This window comes from Odocoileus virginianus, chromosome 10 (assembly GCF_023699985.2).
Source record: "Odocoileus virginianus isolate 20LAN1187 ecotype Illinois chromosome 10, Ovbor_1.2, whole genome shotgun sequence".
Taxonomy (NCBI): Eukaryota; Metazoa; Chordata; class Mammalia; order Artiodactyla; family Cervidae; genus Odocoileus; species Odocoileus virginianus.
Genome location: NC_069683.1, coordinates 47,344,940 through 47,363,191, shown reverse-complemented (window position 1 = coordinate 47,363,191; position 18,252 = coordinate 47,344,940). Strand labels below are relative to the sequence as shown.

Genomic DNA, 18,252 nt, shown 5'->3' with positions numbered 1-18,252 from the left:
CTTAGTGATGCAGACAAGGGATGCATCCTTCCCCACCTGTGAAACATTAGTAATTATGTCAACCTGGCAGGGTAGTAATAAGGATCAAATGAGACAATATTTGAGCCTCAATCAGGGTAGTTAACGTTAGCTGCTATAACAAAAATTCCAAAATCTTGTGACTAGATACAGTAAGAGGTCACGACTCACTCAAGTCACAGGCTAATGTACATTGGGTGTCTTTCCTGTATAGCTCTCCCCCAAGAGGTGAGAGGACCCAAGTTCCCAAGTTGAACCCAAGTTCAAGGACCCAAGTTCCTTCCATTCCCTTGAAGTCCTCCAATCAGCCCTCTCCACTGGCTGACAGAATAGCAAAGACAGAGTGAAGAAGCCAGGCCAGGAAATAGCTCCCATCAATTCAACTCTACATTAGTTAAATCCCAGTCACATGTTCCACCTAATTGCAAGGCAAGCTAGGAGATTTAGTTGTCATGTGTATCCAGAAAGAGGAAATGGGATTGCTAACCATCTAGCCAGTCTCAGATACATTAAGTATTTAGCAGAAGGACTGATACACAGTAAGACCTCAGTACATAAAAGATATAATTACTTTCTATTGGTACTGATATGAATACCAGAAATCACTGAAACTCAGCTGGACTTTTCACAACATTGAGATTGAAAACTGAATACAAACCAGAATAAACACTGAATTTCTTAAAAGAAAATGATATGGCAATCATACATCTGACACAATTCCTGTTCTAGGTGCTTTCTTTGAGGCACCAGGATACACTGGAATAGTCTACATTCAACTGCTGACTCTGCCCCAAGCAAATCATTAAATTATATCAGTTATGGTGGTTTCCTTTTTTAAAATTAGGGATGCTAATTTACCCACTTTACAGGATGCTTTTTAAAAATGCCACATTCCCTCTTACCTAAGCAAATGCTTCCCTCTGTCTGAAAACTCTTGTCTCTTCTTCACCCAGCCACCTCCTACTGATTCCTCAGGCCTCAGTGTAGATGTCACCTCCTCCAGGAAGCCTTCCTTATCCTCAACCACAGTCATGGTCGAGTGTCTGTTTCCTGTGTCCCCATGTGAGCTGTACTTCCCTTCCCAGAACACTTACCACAGCATGTTAAAAATCTCTGTTTACTCTCTGTCTCTAGTTGAGTGTTCATTTCTTGGGGGAAGGGACCTTGTTTTCATCACCATTTTATCCTCAGCCTCAACAATGTGCAGGCACACAATATCCCCAGGCACATAATGATTTGCAGTAAATGTATGTCATAAGAATGCACTAAGAAAAAAAATAATAAATTAAGAATCCTGATCCTTCTTAAACTGGTGAGGGGAGTACAGACTTGGAAACTCTTACAACTCAACACAAAACTAAAAGTAAAGACAAGTTTAGAAAGACACTGTATAGCATATGCCGCCTTATAAAGGTCACTGGGAACTAATACGTCATTTCAGACAGTAGCCACACCCTTGGGTCATGCCTTGGTACTTGTGAGCAACTGGACATCTTTCAATATCTCAGTTGAGCAGCAGAGGATGCAAAAAATATCCTCATGCATTAAAAACTCTGGGACTCTTATCCTCTGTGCTGATGCGAAAGTGTAACAACAAGAGCTGGCCACTTAAGGTGAACTTGACTGACCATATGTCCTACTGGGCTTGTATATATCACTCTCCACTATCTATGTGGCTGGTGCATCCCTGACCTTCAATGACCACTATCAAAAAATGATGTCTTTCTAGTCCCAAGGTAGACCCTTAGATGCAGGACTGTACTTCCATGCTCCCCCCCCCCCTCCACGCACAGTCTGAACCACAGAGGTGAAGCAGACAGTTTGTCCCCCCATACTCTGATTATCTTCTATGCACCTAGAGCAAAGTCTCAGATGAGCCAAGTGACAGAGATATGAGTGACTGACGATGTTTACCCAGTTCTCCCAGAGCACCGTTGTTCAATCACCAAGTTGTGTCTGACTCTTTGTGACCCCATGGACTGCAGCATGCTAGGCTTCCCTGTCTATATCTCCCGGAGTTTGCTCAAATTCATGCCCATTAAGTCAGTTATGCTATCAAACCAGGTTCTCATCCTCTGCTGCCCCCTTCTCCTTTGGCCTTCAATCTTTCCCAGCATCAGGGTCTTTTCCAATGAATCAGCTCTTCATATCAGCTGGCCAAAGGATCGGAGCTTCAGCTTCAGCATATTCAGGGTTGATTTCCTTTAGGATTGACTGGTTTGATCTCCTTGCTGTCCCAGGGACTCTCAAGAGTCTTCTTCAGCACCAAAGTTTGAAAGCATCAATTCTTCCACGCTTGGCCTTCTTTATGATCCAACTCTCACATCTGCACATGACTACTGGAAAAACCATAGCTTTGAGTATACAGACCTTTGTTAGCAAAATGATGTCTCTGCTTTTTAATACAGTCTAGGTGTGTCATAGCTTTCCTTCCAAGGAGCAAGCATCTTTTAACTTCATGGCTGCAGTCACCATCTGCAGTGATTTTGGAGTGTGTGTGGAGGTGTGGGGGTGGTAACACGAGATTTCAGGCAGGTGAGGGAAACCAAAAAAGTCTGGAAGACGTCATGAGTACCGCTTCGAAAACATTAAGCAGGTAGGAGACTGCCTATTTTACTGTTAAGTTTAGCTCCGAGCCCTACACCAAGGTACTTGGCAATGCCAAGGCTCACACATACTGTCCTCTCACACATTCCCTGGGCACAATCTCCTTCCCCAACTCGTACCTCCGTACAATTTGCTCTGACACCCTCACCTCACCTTCCGCGCCCACGGGGCAAGGCTGTCCCTCGCCTTGCCCCTGTGGGCAATCTACCCCCTTGCCCGAACCTGTGCCCCAAAACACACACAAACACACACCCCCCTCCAGGCTACCCAGATTGCTTTCACTCGATTGCACTAGAGGCCCCGGAAGGTGAGGAAGGTGAGAGCTGACCAAACCCGGTCCCGGCCGGGGACAGCAAGACCCCGCCCTGGCGCTGCCCAGCTTCCTCTCCACGAGCTCGGGCAGTCGGCGCACAGGGCGGCAGGCTCGACTCCGTGACGCCGCGGCGTGTGGGCGGGGCGTCTCGAGGCCCCGCCCTTCTGACGTCAGCCTCTCGGGGCGTGAGCGGACTCGCCAGGCTGAGGTTTCAGTCGCAGCCGAGTAGAGCCGCTGCCGGAGGCCAGCTTCTCGGCTCCGGCTTTGGCCCCGACACGGGAGAATGCGGTGCGCCCAGGATGCTGCCGCGCCAGATAGTGAAGCTGGCGGCGCTCCTCAGCCTGCTCCTCGGCTCCCGCGCGCACGGTAAGGATCTGGGTCTAGCCTCGCCCTCCGCGCCCATCCCGCTCCCTCTTCCACCGGTTGTCAACTGTGCATTAAAGTTCTGCCTCCCACGGAGAACCCCGTCTGACTGACCGGCCCTCTGTGGAGACAGCCGCCCATTATCTCCCCCGTCCCCGAATCTCCTGCGTTCTGGCAAGCCTGAGTCTCAGGCTCACACGTTGTAGACGTCTAACAGGCTGAGATTGAGTGGGGTAGTGGGGAAGTGTGGATAGAGAAGTTAAATGACCACCCCACCCCACCCCACCCCCGCTTCAACTCACAGCCCACCCACGTCCCGGTGAGTCATAAATTCAGCCCTGACCCTTTTGTTGTTCTAGTTCAAATTATGGGACTGGTGGTCCCTCTGGGAAATTACTTTGATCTCAGTCTAACTACTTTTCCTTAGTTCTCCGATTAACCTGTTTCTTCCCCCGGGCCATGTCACCCCTCAACTCTTTTCCTCCACCATCACCTGTCACCCCCATCTTATCATCCGTTCTCCTCCTTTAGCCCCCAAAGCATTCCCACTGCCACCTGCATTCTCCTCCCTACTGTTACCCTTTAGCTCTCCTAACCCAGCCAGATGTCCTGGAAAGTTTCTGCAATTGAAAAGGCTAAATCCTGAAGGGAGAGAATGAAAGGGCGGGGAGTCCCAGGAACAGAGGCAGAGAGAGCAGGGAGACAGCCAGAATATGAAGTAAAACGTGAGGTCACCGGTCATGTGATCGAGAGCTGAGCTGGGGATGTGTAGCCCAAACACCACAGAGACCCACTGTACTTTTCACTTTCCATATACTGTTCTGAAATTGAGAAACAGACTTGAGGACCGAAGACAGTATAAGAAAGAAAGCAAGATGTGCTTTCTAAGTGAGAACGACAGTCAGAAAAAAAAAAGAAGCATTATTAGAGATATGATAAGTTGGAGAACCAGGGCAGCTTGGGAGTCTCTGTCAGATGCAGAGACATTAAGGGATTGGGGAGAGAAGAGGAACTGGGTGTTGACACTGGCCTTGACATGCTTCATTGCACTTAAAGGGCAAATCTTCATTGCAAGATTCTTAAAGTAGTTGTATTTATCGCATTCTTACAAATGAGAAGATTTCTGCTAGGTTAAATGATTTGCCCAAGTCACACTAGCAAGTGCTAGTTTGCAGCTCTTGAAGTTAATTTTCCTTGATGAATGGTGTGTGGAGGAGGGGGGGGAAGACAGGAGGTGGAGAGAGGCTTTGGTATTTAGTATCTTCCCTGGTGGCTCAGGTGGTAAAGAATCTGCCTGCAATGCAGGAGATGAGGGTTCAATCCGTGGGTCAGGAAGATCCCTTGGAGGAGGAAATGGCAACCCACTCCAGTATTCTTGCCTGGAGAATTCCATGGACAGAGGAACCTGGCAAGCTACAGTCCATGGGGTCTCAAAGAGTCTGACACAGCTGAATGACTAACACACACACACACATCTCACCTTGGAGCCAAGGGTGCCAGTTCTTTGTGGAAACGTCCTCAGCCCAGTCTAGGATCAGGACTGTTGTACTCAGGCTGAGCCTGGATATCTGGCTGCAGTAAAGCTCTCCTGGAAGCTGGGGAATGGGGCAACTACTCAACTTGGGCTTCTGTGAAGAGAAACAGGTAGATGCCAATGAGGAGGATATCTGTGTACCAAAGAACTCCAGAGAGGGGGGCCTTGGGTTAAGGCCAGAACTGGGGCCAGAGTGGGAACCTGATGTGGGGATGGGAAGCAGACCTTGGGATGCGGCTGAAGCAGGTGCAGGGATTGGGCACAGCCAGGGACCAGCTCATCTGAGAGCTCATTGTGGGCAGAGATTAACCCTCTGCCCCTACCTTCTTGCCTGGAATGCATCACACCCAGCTTGTCTCTTCTCACTTCTGCTTTTGATCCCAGATAGCTCAGGATGGTGATTTAAGGACACATTATCTCTGGGATAAGATCCATCTGGATTCAAGGGCCCATTCTACCCCTTACTATCCCCACTGACCTTGGGCAAGTCACTTAAAATCTCTGAACCTTCATTGCTTCTCTAGTAAACTTGGGGTAATAGATGCCTACCTTGTGTGACTACTGTGGTTATTAAATGAGACACAGTATATGTAAAGTACTTAGCTGAGTGCTCAATAAATGGGAGGTGTTAGAATGCTTGGGCTTCCCTGGGGGCTCAGTGGTAAAGAATCCTCCTGCAATGCAGGAGACTTAAGAGACATGGATTCAATCCCTGGGTTGGGAAGATCCCCTGGAGGAGGGCATAGCAACCAACTCCAGTATTCTTGCCTAGAGAATCCCATGGACAGAGGAGCCTGGCAGGATACAGCCCATAGAGTCCCAAAGAGTCGGACACGACTGAAGCGACTTCGCAGGCAGGCAGAATGCTTGCAGCCATCAGCAGCAGCATCTCTTCCCCGGGGTGGGTCAGGGGAGGCTCTGCTACCTCTAGTACTGACACTCTCCTCTCTTTGGACAGAACTGCCCAGACCTCCTTCTGTGTGGTTTGAAGCAGAGTTTTTCCACCATGTCCTCTACTGGACACCCATCCCAAATCCGTCTGAAAGTACCTATTATGAAGTGGAGCTCCTGAGGTAAGCAAAAAGGAGGGTGGAGAAAGGAGTTAGATGAGTGAGGAAGTGGAAGACTGCATCCCCTTCCACCCCGCTAGCATGGGAAGATACCTGCCTTGTTACTGAAATGACACCAGGAGGGACCCTGGCACATATCCATCAGTTGACAAGTACTGATCAAGTCTCATGTGTGCCGAGCAGTATACTGGGAGCTTGGGATGAGAAAGCCAAGCCTTTACCCTCAAGACTTTTCCATCTTGTTGGAAAAACAGGAAAAGTGTCCATAAGACAGTTGGAGAACAAGGAAGCCCCAAGGACTGCAGATGAAATTGGGAGAAGGAAGGAAGTGGGCTGTGTTGCAGAGAGTAGTAGCAAGTCTTCCTGAAGGAGTTGGCATTTGAGCTACTCATATTCCAATCTGAGAGTCTTCTGGACCACAGAGAAACTGACTCAGAGCCCCAGAACCAAGGGAGATCCACTTGCAACTGGATGCCCCATACTAGAGGGAATACCCTGAGGGCTGTATTGTCATTCGAGCTCTCCCCTGGCCCCTTGCTTCCCTCCTAAAGGAGGTAGGTTGAAGCACAAGTTCCTCTCCCCATGCCTACCCTGCTCTCTCGCAGGTATGGAGTAGAGCCCACCTCCTGGAAGCGCATCCTGAGCTGTAGCCAGATGCTGGTGATGTCCTGTGATGTCACCATGGAGACCCTGGACCTGTACCGCAGCAACGGTTACCGAGCCAGAGTCCGGGCAGTGGACGGAAGCCAGCATTCCAACTGGACCTTTCCTGAAACCCGCTTCTCCGTGGATGAAGGTGCTTCTCCTCCCCTGGGCATGGAGCATGGCTTTCAGGCTCCTTTCCAGCCAGAAACTCTAGTCTAGACCTTTGCTGTCTGTTCCCATAGCTTGCCACATCCACCTGGCTTTCTAGTGAGGGATTTAGTTGCTCAAAGAAACCTGAGTCAGGACTTTGGAGAAAGTTTAGATGAAAATAGCCAAGTTGTTCAAGATTTAAAAGGGAACTGAAGTTGTTTATCCTACAGAAGAGAAGTCTTGGGGTGAGTTGGAACAGCTGAATCATGAGGGCCAGATTGGTATACTTGTAGGGTTCTGGGAGAGGAAGTGAATCCATAAGCACTCAGCATTGGGCCACAAGCAATAGGCAGAATTTGAATCTGGTCCTGCTGCCTTTAGTGAAGAGCTCCCTGAGATCAGGGTGTGGGGCTTTGAAGCAGTGAAGTGCTACTGAAACCAAGTTGGGAGTTTCTCTCTGCAGAGAGTAGTGAAAAGGATAATAAGCCCCAAATGTGATAGGATTCTTTCATTCTGCAGATTGGGACCGACTATGCTCTTATGTGTATGGCAAGCCTGCTCTGCAGAAGTCAGAATGATGCTCTAGGAGGTCATTGTCTCCCAAATGCCTGTTCACAGGGCGGTACTTCACTAGCTGCAGAAACATGACTAAGGAGTGTGTTTAAAATAGATGTTGCCAGGGCCCCGCTTCCAAAATTCAGATGCACTGTGTCTTGAGTGGGTCCAGGCATCTGTTTTTAGCACTCTACCCCAAAAATTCCTTATGTGCTGCCAGGTTGGGAGACCTGTAATAGAGGTTTTAGAGTGGGAAGGGCTTGACCTTGGAGGCAGGAATGGATGGGGTGCCCGGGCCCTCCCCGGCCCAGCGGCCTCATGGTTCTGTCTCCCACCCAGTGACTCTGACGGTTGCCAGCGTGAAGCTGGAGGTGCACAACGGTAACATCGTGGGGGCCATCCAGCTCCCCAGGCCCGAGGTGGCCCCTGAAGGTGACACGTATGAAAACATCTTCCACAACTTCCGGGAGTACCAGATTGAGGTTCGCAAGGTGCCAGGACACTACGAGGTATGAGATTCTCCCCGGTCAGGCTCCCCTGTCACCTGGGGCCGGAAGTCCCTTTTTGGGGAACTTCACCTGCAGAGTCCAGGGAGGTTGCGTGGCGGAGGTGGATGGGGAGGGAGGGTTGAGATGGCCTCAGTCCTCAAGTATGTGCTTCTGCCAGGTCGCAGGGAAGACAGTGCCTTCTAGGTGTCTGTGGGACATTGTATGACTACAGGGGTGGGGGGGCATTGTATAGCTATGGTTTCCAAACCTCTTGTATGTGGAGACTTTATTTTCTTTTATAGCTGGGGAAATGAGGCTCCAGGAGGCCCTCTAAGCACACTCCCATAAGGGAGAGACCTGGAACCACAAAATCCATCTTCTTACCTGTCTACCACGGGCTTCCCAGGTGGTGCCCAGTCATAAATAACCCTCCTGCCAATGCAGGAGATGTAAGAGACACATGTTTGATCCCTGGTTTGGGAAGATCCCCTGGAGGAGGGCACCGCAAACCACTCCAGTATTCTTGCCTGGAGAGTCCCATGGATAGAGAAGCCTGGTGGCCTATAGTCCATGGGATCACAAAGAGTCAGACATGACTAAATCAACTTAGCATGCATGCATGCATGCATCCGTTTCCACCACAGTTGACTCCAGCCCCTTCTGGGAAAGTCCTCAGTATCTATAAAACACTTCCTTTTCTCTTTTAGTACAAAATAAATCATGGTAATCACAGAGATCTTGGGCTGCATTGATAAAGCAGGGTTTGTCAGCTTAGAAAAAGAAAACTGAAGGAGGTTGACTTCCAGTGCTTTAGAGTATCTCTAAAGGCCCCTCTGGCTCCCATGTGCCATGGAACAAGGATATCATGTTTGTTGCTCTGGTTGTTTTCATTTCAGGCCCATGGCAAGGTCAAAAATGAAAGCTTCAAACTCCCAGTCCCTAGAGGGGTGGGAGAGTTCTGTGTCAGGGTGAAACCGTCTGTCAGCTCCCGAGTGAACAAGGAGGTCTGGTCCAAGGAAGAGTGCATCTTGCTCACCCCGCAGTGTGAGTTGGCTGGGGCTGCTGTCTGGGCAGGAGGGAGGCAGGAGGGAAGGAGGCAAGGCTGCCGCCGAGGGGCACTGTGCTGGCCCCCCACCCGCCAACACAGCCCTCCATCCTCACCCAGCCCCGGTGAAAGAGCTCCTGTTGTCCCGATTTTAAAGATACGGGAACTGAGGCTCAGTACCTGTAAGTGACTTCCAGGCTGTGGTCACAGCGCCAGGTCTCCCGGCTGTGCGGGTGCTTCCACTGGAGCCCAGCTAAGCTCCCAGGAGCCCTTCCCAGCCCCACTCAGTCAGCTGTGATGGTTCCTGTTTGTCACAGTCCTCAGCTGAATGGAGCCGGGGACCCCAAGGGCTTCTCAGAACTTTCCCTGCTCCCCCCCCCCCCCGAGGAAGCAGAACTGAGCTGGCTCTTCTCTGCAGTTACAAAAGTCAGCAGACACTGTTTCAGGCTCCCAACCAAGTGCTGGGTGGGGTGGGGGCGGGGGTGGTGGGCAAGGGAGTATGGGGTGTGAAGGTCATGGTTTTGCCCGCAAGGATCTTACAGTCTGCCTAGGAAGACAGGGCCTGGCAAGAGGAGGCCGCATCTAGCTACTTAGGACAGTGTATGTCGAGTGCCTGGCAGGTGACGTCACAGTCAGTGGACTGGGAGGGTGCCTGGTCCAGTGGGGGCAGCGTCCAGCAATGACCAGAGGGACTCCTTGCTTTTCTACAGCACATATCAATTTATGGCAGACACTTACAAGCTGGTTGTTATTTAAGCCTCACTCTCACTGAAGCAGAGCAAGGCACTATCTCTGTGCCAGGTGGTCTTACACACTTTTTCAGCATCTGCTCACTAATACAGAAATAGTTTTGTGTACAGGTCTGGGTTCAAATCTCAGCCTCACCACTTATGCAATATATCACCTTGGACAACTTACTTAACCTCTCTGGGCCTCAGGGTGCTAGTCTATAAAAATAAGGGCGGTAATAGTATTTACCTCTTAAGGTAAGACCAAGAATCGGATCACATAAGTATTGTAGTCCCCCCTTATTCCCAGGGCATACGTTCCAAGACTCCCAGTGGCGGCCCTGCAATCATGGATATATACTGTTTTTTCTTGTGCATACATACATATGACAGAGTTTAGTTTATCAATTAAATTAAAGATAATTTTAAGTTAAGAGAATGTCCAAATTGCCAGCATCATTCCCCTTGCACTTTGGGGCCATGATTGAGTAAAATAAGGGTTACTTGGACAAAAACACTGAATACCACAACTGCCCATCTGAGGCAGCCCCTAGGTGACTTACAGGCAGGATCTTCTGGACAAAGGGAGGATTCGTGTCCCAGGTGGGACAGTGATAGAGTGGGACAGCATGAGATTTCAAGTTACTCAGAATGGCACATGATTTAACTTATCAATGATTGATTTCTGGAAATCGCCCATGTAATGTTTTTGGACCACAGGTAACTGAAACTGCAGATTGGGGCGGGGGGCTGTTTTAAAGGGCTTGGTAGATGATAAATGCTGTGTACTTCACAGCCACATGTGAGGTAGGCACTATTATTGTGACCATTTTGTAGATGGTAAAACTAAGGCTCAGAAAGACTGAGTAATTTGTCTACAGCCTCACAGCTAGTAAGTGGTAGACCTGGGATTAGAACCCAGGTCTGGCTGCTCCCAAAGCCTCCCTTCTTACCTGCTGTGCCAGCCTGCGCCACAGCTGTCTGCCGTCATGTGAGTTCTGTGCAAAGACTGGTGGCAGAGCCCATGTGTCTAGTGAGGGATCCTTCAGGGTGGAGGTTGGAAAGTCAGGCAGGGATTCCCAAGAATCCAGGGACTTCCCTGGTGGTACAGGGGTTTAGGTTCAATCCCTGGTCAGGAAACTAGGCTCTGCATGCCACAATTGAAAAAAAAAAAGAATGTAGTGGTGGCCTCCAGAGTTGTGGCCTTGAGGTAGCCTAAGGGGTTGGGAGGTGGTTACTCGGCCACTCACTGAGAGGCTCCTGAGAGGGGCCGTGGGGACCGCCCCTCCACATCCCATGGCCTACAAACCCATCTCTCTGGACCCTGCAGATTTCACAGTGACCAACCTCAGCATCTTTTTCACCTTCGTCGTGCTACTCTATGGAGCCTTGGCCTTCTGTCTGACCTTCCAGTTATATCTGCGGCGCCGGGGGAAGCTGCCTGCTGTCCTGGTAAGTCTTGCACAGAGGCCACCACCCCATCCTTCCTTCCCAGCCCCACCTTCCCAGCTTCCCTAGGAGTCCTCCCAGGACTCCTAGAGGCAGGGCACAGCCTCCCAGGCAGTCCATACCCTCAGCCCTGATGTTATCAGAGGCACCTTCATCAAGCACCATGGGGTCAGAGGGAGAACTTGAATGCCAAGCCCAGTACAGAGAATGTTGCCTTGTAGTGGCCCAGAAAAAACACAGTAATCCCAACCCGCCTCACGTCATTTTGTTACTATTTGCTAATAACTGGCCGCAGACCAGCCCGTTGGCATTAGTACCTCGGAGACAGGCAGTTACAAGACTCACTTTACAACAGAGGAAACTGAGGCAGAAAGAGATCATTACATGCAGAGAGCCCCACAGCCAGCAAGAGTCAAGGCCAGAGCCCAGGCTTGCCCATCCCTAGAGGCTGTGCTGAGGGCTCTGGAAGAGAACGACAAGGGGCTGTGGTCAGGGTGGAGAGAGCGGCATGGAGAGGATGCTGAGAGGAGGGCTTCCTGGAGGAAGCAGCATCTCCAGCCCTTCTTGGGAGGGGTGGGGGTGGGGGCGGGTCTCCTCTGACTGCACAGTGCTGACAGATGCTGATTTGTAGTCAGTCAGCCTCTGAAATTCAACTTGTCCCACTGAGCAGCGTCTCCAGACCTCAGTCCTTCTCTGGCCTGGGATTCAGAGTGGACCAAAGGTGGTCCCCACAACTGACATTATTGGGATGGTCAAGGACTCAGCTAGAAGGGTGGGCTCTGTCAGGGAGACAGGAGCCCAGGGAAGCTCACAGATGGAAGGTAGCCTTCCACAGGGTTCCCAGGATCTCTAGGGAAAATAAGGCAAGTGGCAAAGGCCCTCTGAAATGATTTTGAGGAAGAATTCCTGGATGGGCATGGAGCGGGGAGAAGCGGGGTGAAGCTGCCTGGTGAGTGCACCGTGGGGCCTGCCCTCAGGGATGGGTAACTGGAAAGCAGAGCAGTGGGAGAGGACCACTGGATAGAAGTGTCTCAGTTGAGCTTGAGGAAAGACATCTAGTAGGAGAGTGGGCAACGGAACTACAGTTACCAAGCATCTACAACACGCAAAGTGTTGTACGGAAAGCAACTGAGTAAGTGGGCCCAAGAGGCTTGATTAGGTCTGGAGGGACAGCCAATGAATCAAATATTAACTTTAATGGAAACCAGTGAAATAGACATAGATGTAGATGCAAAAATGCCAAAGGAGATGACAAGCAATCTGTAGTTTTTTTGTTCCTTCTGAACATTTGGATCAGAGAATTAAATCAACTATTAATTTTAATACAAACCTTGGCCTAGATGACATGGCTGATAAGAGGCAAAGCTGGAATTTGAACCCGGAAAGTCTGGCTCCAGAATGTACATCCTTAGTCACCAAGCTATGTGATATTAATAGGGATCCAACCAGTAAGAGTTGCATTAGAGTCATCACATACAGAGGGGTCTAGACGTGCATCAGTGAGTCAATAAGTCAGTCTGTAAACCTTAGGAGTGCCTGCTGTGTGCCAGCTCAGTTTAAGCAGCTCTGGGAATAGAGTGGCCAATAAGAACAGACAACTCCCACCCTCAGGAGCTTGTGAGTATTTTGTTGGGTATAGGGAGTGAGCATATCTGTGTATATACATGTGGGAGCACAGAAAACAAAAAATAACTCCAGAAACTAAGTGCTAGGAATAAATAAACAAGGTTGATAGGAAGAGGGGAGATCAGGAAAGCCTCTCTGAGGAGATGACATCTGAGCCAAGACCTGAATGATAAGAAGGATACAGTCATACAAAATGTTTGGGGAAGACTATTCCAAGCGGGAGTAGCCTGTCCAAAGGCCCTGAGGCAGCACTGTCTGGAGCAGAAGGAACTCCAGAGCAACTGGGCAGAAGAGCTAGGGGGAAAAGGGTTAAGTGACTTCCTGGGACTATTAGCAATTAATGGGGACTGAGCAACTTCACTTTCACTTTTTACTTTCATGCATTGGTTAGGGAAATGGCAACCCACTCCAGTTGTTCCTGCCTGGAGAATCTCGGGGACGGGGGAGGCTGGTGGGCTGCTGTCTATGGGGTCGCACAGAGTTGGACACAACTGAAGCGACTTAGCAGCAGCAGCAGCAGGGCCTCCTCAACTGCTAGTTCTGTGCTTGTTCACTGACCCACACTGAAGCCAGGCTGTGTTTATGAGAGTAACACTCAGGGAGTGGAGAAATGATCTTGGTATCTCACCTCCAGCATTTTAAAAGATGAAATAAATAGCGTGGAATAGGATGGGACAGAATACAATAGATCACAATGCACAGGCAGTAACAATAAGTATTATTTTGTGAAATTGATTTCAGTATATGAATAATATATTTGTGCGCTATTTATATCTTATGTAACATTATTATGTAACATGTTTCTTACTCAAGGTCCTACTGGGGGAAAAAAAGGTCTGAAACACATTTCTAGATCTCAGTGGGTCCAGCCAGCTCTCGGGTTTGAAAAGCACTGCTGATGGAGCTGCCTGAGAATGTTCACCTTCCTTGCAGCCTCCCATTCTGTCTGTCATTCTGTCTGAGCTCTGAGAACACAGGCTTCTTAGGTAGCTGGCCTGAGTCAAACAGAGAATTGCACAGGAGGAAAACTCGATTCTGAAACAAAGCCAAAAGGACAAGCAACCTGTCCTGCAGGCTCTGCTGCGCCCCATCTGTTGGAGCAGTCTCTCCTGAACCCCTCGCCTCTCCTGGCTGCACTGGGGTGGGTTCCTGCCGGTGACCCTTCCGCCCCTCTCACTCTGGACTCTCCTCTCCAGGTCTTCAAGAAGCCCAGTCCCTTCAGCCTCATCAGCCAGTTTTCCCACCCAGAGACCCAAGATACCATCCACACCCTGGACGAGGAGGCCTTCCCCAAGGTGACTCCAGAGCTGAGGAACTCAGATGTGCACGGCAGCACTGACAGTGGCTTCGACAGTGCCAAGCCATCACTGCAGACTGATGAGCCCCAGTTCCTCCTCCCTGCCTCCGACCCCCAGGCCGGGGGGACTCTGAAAAAGGGGATGCCCCAGGAGTTGGAGAACAGCTGCGGTAGTGGAGGCAGCAGCAGCAGTGCAGACAGTGGGATCTGCTTGCCAGATCCCCGCCTATGTCCTGGCGCGGAGCCCAGCTGGGAGCTGCAGGTGGGGAGCGACAGCCGGGACCGGGAGGACAGTGGCATTGGCCTGGTCCAGAACTCTAGGGGACAGCCTGAGCATGCTCAGGGTAACTCAGCTTCGGGCCATGTGAGTCCCCTGGGACCTGAGGAGCCTGCAGAAGAAGACCCAGGGGCAGGGGCCTTCCAGGGCTACCTGAAACAGACGCAGTGTCCAGAGGAGAAGGCAGCCCAGGCAGGTGGCCTGGAAGAAGAGTCTTCCTCAACAGAGTGCCTTGACCCCCAGTTCAGGACGTGCCTGGATACTGAGGCGGGCTGGCCTCTACCAGCCCTGGCCAAGGGCTATGTGCAACAGGACCCCCCTGAAATGACTCTTGCTCCTTCGCAGACCCCTGCAGGACAGTGGGATCGACCAACTGAGGACTGGTCACTCCTGGGCTTGACCAGCTGTGGCAACCTCGGCACATCTGACTGGAGCTTTGCCCATGATCTTGCACCTCTGGATTGTGTGCCGGCCCCAGGCGGTCTCCTGGGCAGTTTTGACTCAGACCTGGTCACCCTGCCACTGATCACCAGCCTGCAGTCAAATGAGTGAGGCAGGCTAAGGACTTGCTTTTGATTTCAGCTGCACACTGCCTGGACCCAGAGGATCCAGGGCCCAGAAGTGAAGCACACTTGCTGCAAGCCCAGCACTTTGCTGCAAGCCCAGCAGGCCCAGTAGGTGTTCAGGGCAGGAGGAAGCTAGATTAACAGGATACATAGGTGGCATTGGCCTGCTCTGCAGACAGGGCCCTGCAGACTCCGGCAGAGCTGAGAAGAGCAGGGCAGAGACCTCCCCTCTCCTTGGAACACATCCTGTGCTTTAAAGGACTCTTTGCTCAGGGGGATCATGAGGCCACCAGGCTGAAGTCAGCTCAGTGAGCCAGGCCTCCCCGCTTAGGCCGTCCATGTGTCAGGAGAGCCTCCAGCCGGATGGAGGGCTGGGAAGATGAAGGCATCAGGGCCGCCAATGCAGGGGCCCTGAGGAGGAGGGAGGAAACAGGAGCCAAAGGGAGCTGAGATCCAAAAGGGGGCTTCTGACTCAGAACCCTGGGGATGTCTTGTGTCCATCTGCAGACAGTACCCTCTTTCGAGCAAATAGAGCAGCAGCCCCCTGGGGCACTTGGAGTAGCCAGGTCACACACTGCCCTCATCCTGCTGCTCCCGCCACCTTGCTGACAGAACCAGGGAAACCATGGATGTTTGTCCTGGTCCAAACACAGCCCTTCAGTCACTCTCTGGGCTTGAATACCACCTTATCTGCCCAGGAGGGTCAGAGTTAGGACCTGCACTTGTGTTACTGCTGATGTCCAGCTACAGGACAGGGCACTGGGCTGGGACCTCTGTCCTCCCAGTGATCAGATGTGATGAGCTTGGACCAGTCACTTCTCAGAATTGGACATTGCTCAGTCGTATCCGACTCTGTGCAACCCCATGGAGACTATAAACTGCCAGGCTCCTCTGTCCATGGGATTCTCCAAGCAAAAATATTAGACAGAGTAGTCATTCCCTTCTCCAAGGGATCGTCCCGACCCAGGGATCGAATCTGTGTTTCCTGCATGACAGGCAGATTTTTTACCATCTGAGCCACTTATCAAAGGGCCATGGTTATTCCATTTGTAAAATAAAGACTCAGTCTCATGCTGGGATGTTGGCCAACCTAGCTTCTGGGGTGACCCCTCCAACCCCACGTGATGCTGGGCTGGGAGGAAGCCGTGTCCACACAGAGCTGAGGGCCGAGGGACAGCCCCACGCTGAGGGCTCATCTGTGTAGCAGGAGTGGATGGCATTGTGCTGAGACAGTGACCAGACCCTGGGCCTAGGGAGGGGGCAGGTGTGGGCCCTGCTTCCCCACAGTCAGTTTGGGATCTGTCTGTACCTGTGAGGAGGGAAGCTGTATGCCCCCCAGGTCATCCTTGGCCCTGCCTTCTCCGTGGTACTCTTGGAATAAACATCAGGCCCAATGAATCCAGTCAGAGCTCCTCCACTCTGCCAGGAAGCTCATAGATGCCAGTCCAATAATAATTCCCTTGAGAAATAGGTCTGAGGGAGGGCTTCTCAGCATTTCCTTGGAAGGTTTATTTATTTATTTATTGAAAAGGCAGCGTGGTCCAGAGAAAGAGTTCTGGGCATTTCGAGAGCCTAGGAGTTCTCATTCTGACTTCACTGTTCCTAGCCTTGTGACCTTGGAAAGTCACCTTTCCTCATCTATGAAACCAGGAAATGTTGCCTGACTTGTTTTGTTTATAAGGTTCCACTGAGAACATGAGTGCAAATGTGGCTTGAAACACAAGGCCCTGTTAATGAGTTGATGTATGTTTTTTCTTCCAATAAATTGTTGGGATCACAGGAATCTCGGGAAAACCAGTCAGATTTCTGATGACACAGTGGCTGGTAGAGGCGTGACGTTATTGATGATCAAGGATGATAATGAATAGGATGTGTGACATCAGTCAGATTTCGATGACACAGTGGCTGGTAGAAGTGTCAAGTTATTGATGATCAAGGATGAAAATTAATAAGATGTGTGATGTTCCTTTAAGGCAGCAAGACTGAGGACTCACACTCAAATCCGGTCTAATTCCTCATGTTACCATTTATTGCCTGTAACCTTGGGCAAATTCCTTACTAAGTCCCTGTTTCCTCATCTATAAAATGGGAATAATAATTCCTCATGGGGATGTTGGGAGGTTTAAATGAGATCATACATAAAGAGTTTAACATGTACCAGGTGTGTGGTATTCCAGGCAAAGGTAGCTGTCATTGCCTTTGGTTTTCTTTTTTTAAATTTTTAATTGGAGGATAATTGCTTTACAGTGTTGTGTTGGTTTCTGCTGTACGTCATTGACTTTTAAAACTGTAAAGGGAAATGAACAGTTTTTCTTGGAAACTGGTGAAAATGAAAGAGATCTTTAAAAATGTATATTAAATTATGACAAAATTGTTGAAAGAGAATGTAAGCAAAGATAGTGAAGGAATTCCCTGGCAGTCCAGTGGTTAGGACCCTGAGCTTTCAGCGACAAGGGCCCGAGTTTGATCCCTGGTCAGGGAACCAAGATCCCATAAGTCACTGGGTGCCACCAAAAAAAAGAAAAAAGAATGATAGTATAGTATAATGTAAAGATTGTGTAATATAATGAGAGATAATGAAAATGGATGTAAATGAAGGGAGTATGCAGAGGTTCTTTGTTGTTGTAATTGTCCAGTCACTAAGTCATGTCCAACTCTTTGTGACCTGATGAACTGCAGCACGCCAGGCTTCCCTGTCCTTCACTCTCTCTCAGAGTTTGCTCAAACTCAAGTCCATTGAGTTGGTGATGCCATCCAACCATCTCATACTCTGTCACCCCCTTCTCCTCCTACCCTCAATCTTTCCGAGCATCGGGGTCTTTTCCAGTGAGTCGGTTCTTTAGGAGGATTGAAAAGGAAACCGTGGGGACAGAGAACACTGTGTTTTGGATGTGAATTCTGACAACTTGAAAGGAGACCCCGATGGCCCCTCCCTTCTAAGAAGAGAGCAAACCCGGTGTCCCTGGAACCCTCCAACTGCTCCCCCTAGCCTGGAAGTGTGTCCCAGAGGTACTTCTCATAAGTGCGGAAGCCATCTGCATTCAATTCTAAAAGCAGCCTCCTCCTTCCCCGAAAAGCCACATGTGGGTTTGAGGCTCTCCCCAAGCTCAGCCCAGCAGGTGGAGCAGACCCAGGGCTCAAGGCCTGAGTCTGGGTATGCTTTGCCCTTTGTCACATCCTGGATCCTCCAGGAGGTGGCCAGGGATACCACGTCTCTGCTCCACTGTGTCGTCTCCAACCACACCTCTCCCCTTTTAATCTGAGAAACTAACCAGTTCTGGGGAAGCACTGATCCTATCGCCTTCACAGAACTTGACTTATCTCACACTGTTTGGGACCTGCTCAGACTTTTGCCCCAAAGGTCTTCTTGTCAGATTGGTAAGAAGTGTGAGATTGGTCACTTTCTCCTGGAACTGAGTGTTGGAAATGGAAAGGCCCCTGGGGCAGGTTGGATGAGGGCTGGCCAAGTCGTTGAATATGAAGATTCAGGAGAGAGGGGGTCCGAGGATGTGGAATGAGTG

The 18,252-nt window shown here is 50.2% G+C and overlaps 1 protein-coding gene and 1 long non-coding RNA gene across 3 annotated transcripts in view; one reads left to right on the top strand and one right to left on the bottom strand.

Annotated features, from left to right (window-relative positions):
- The window catches only part of LOC139037170 (uncharacterized), a 28,977-nt gene that overhangs the window by 8,250 nt on the left and 2,475 nt on the right, over nucleotides 1-18,252 (bottom strand). The window contains exons 1-2 of one of the 2 annotated variants that reach the window (XR_011490006.1): nucleotides 6,496-6,700; nucleotides 4,782-4,929 (exon numbers count right to left, since the gene is read on the bottom strand). This is a non-coding gene — a long non-coding RNA (uncharacterized lncRNA). Of the gene's footprint in view, nucleotides 1-4,781; nucleotides 4,930-6,495; nucleotides 6,701-18,252 lie in introns of those variants that run through there. The other variant, XR_011490007.1, reaches the window with a different exon arrangement.
- On the top strand, nucleotides 3,144-16,514 carry IL10RA (interleukin 10 receptor subunit alpha). The gene is made up of 7 exons (XM_020886717.2): nucleotides 3,144-3,304; nucleotides 5,794-5,908; nucleotides 6,511-6,701; nucleotides 7,595-7,764; nucleotides 8,640-8,787; nucleotides 10,847-10,968; nucleotides 13,788-16,514. Exons 1-7 carry the CDS (start codon nucleotides 3,238-3,240, stop codon nucleotides 14,715-14,717), a joined length of 1,743 nt encoding a protein of 580 aa, XP_020742376.2. The 5' UTR covers nucleotides 3,144-3,237; the 3' UTR covers nucleotides 14,718-16,514.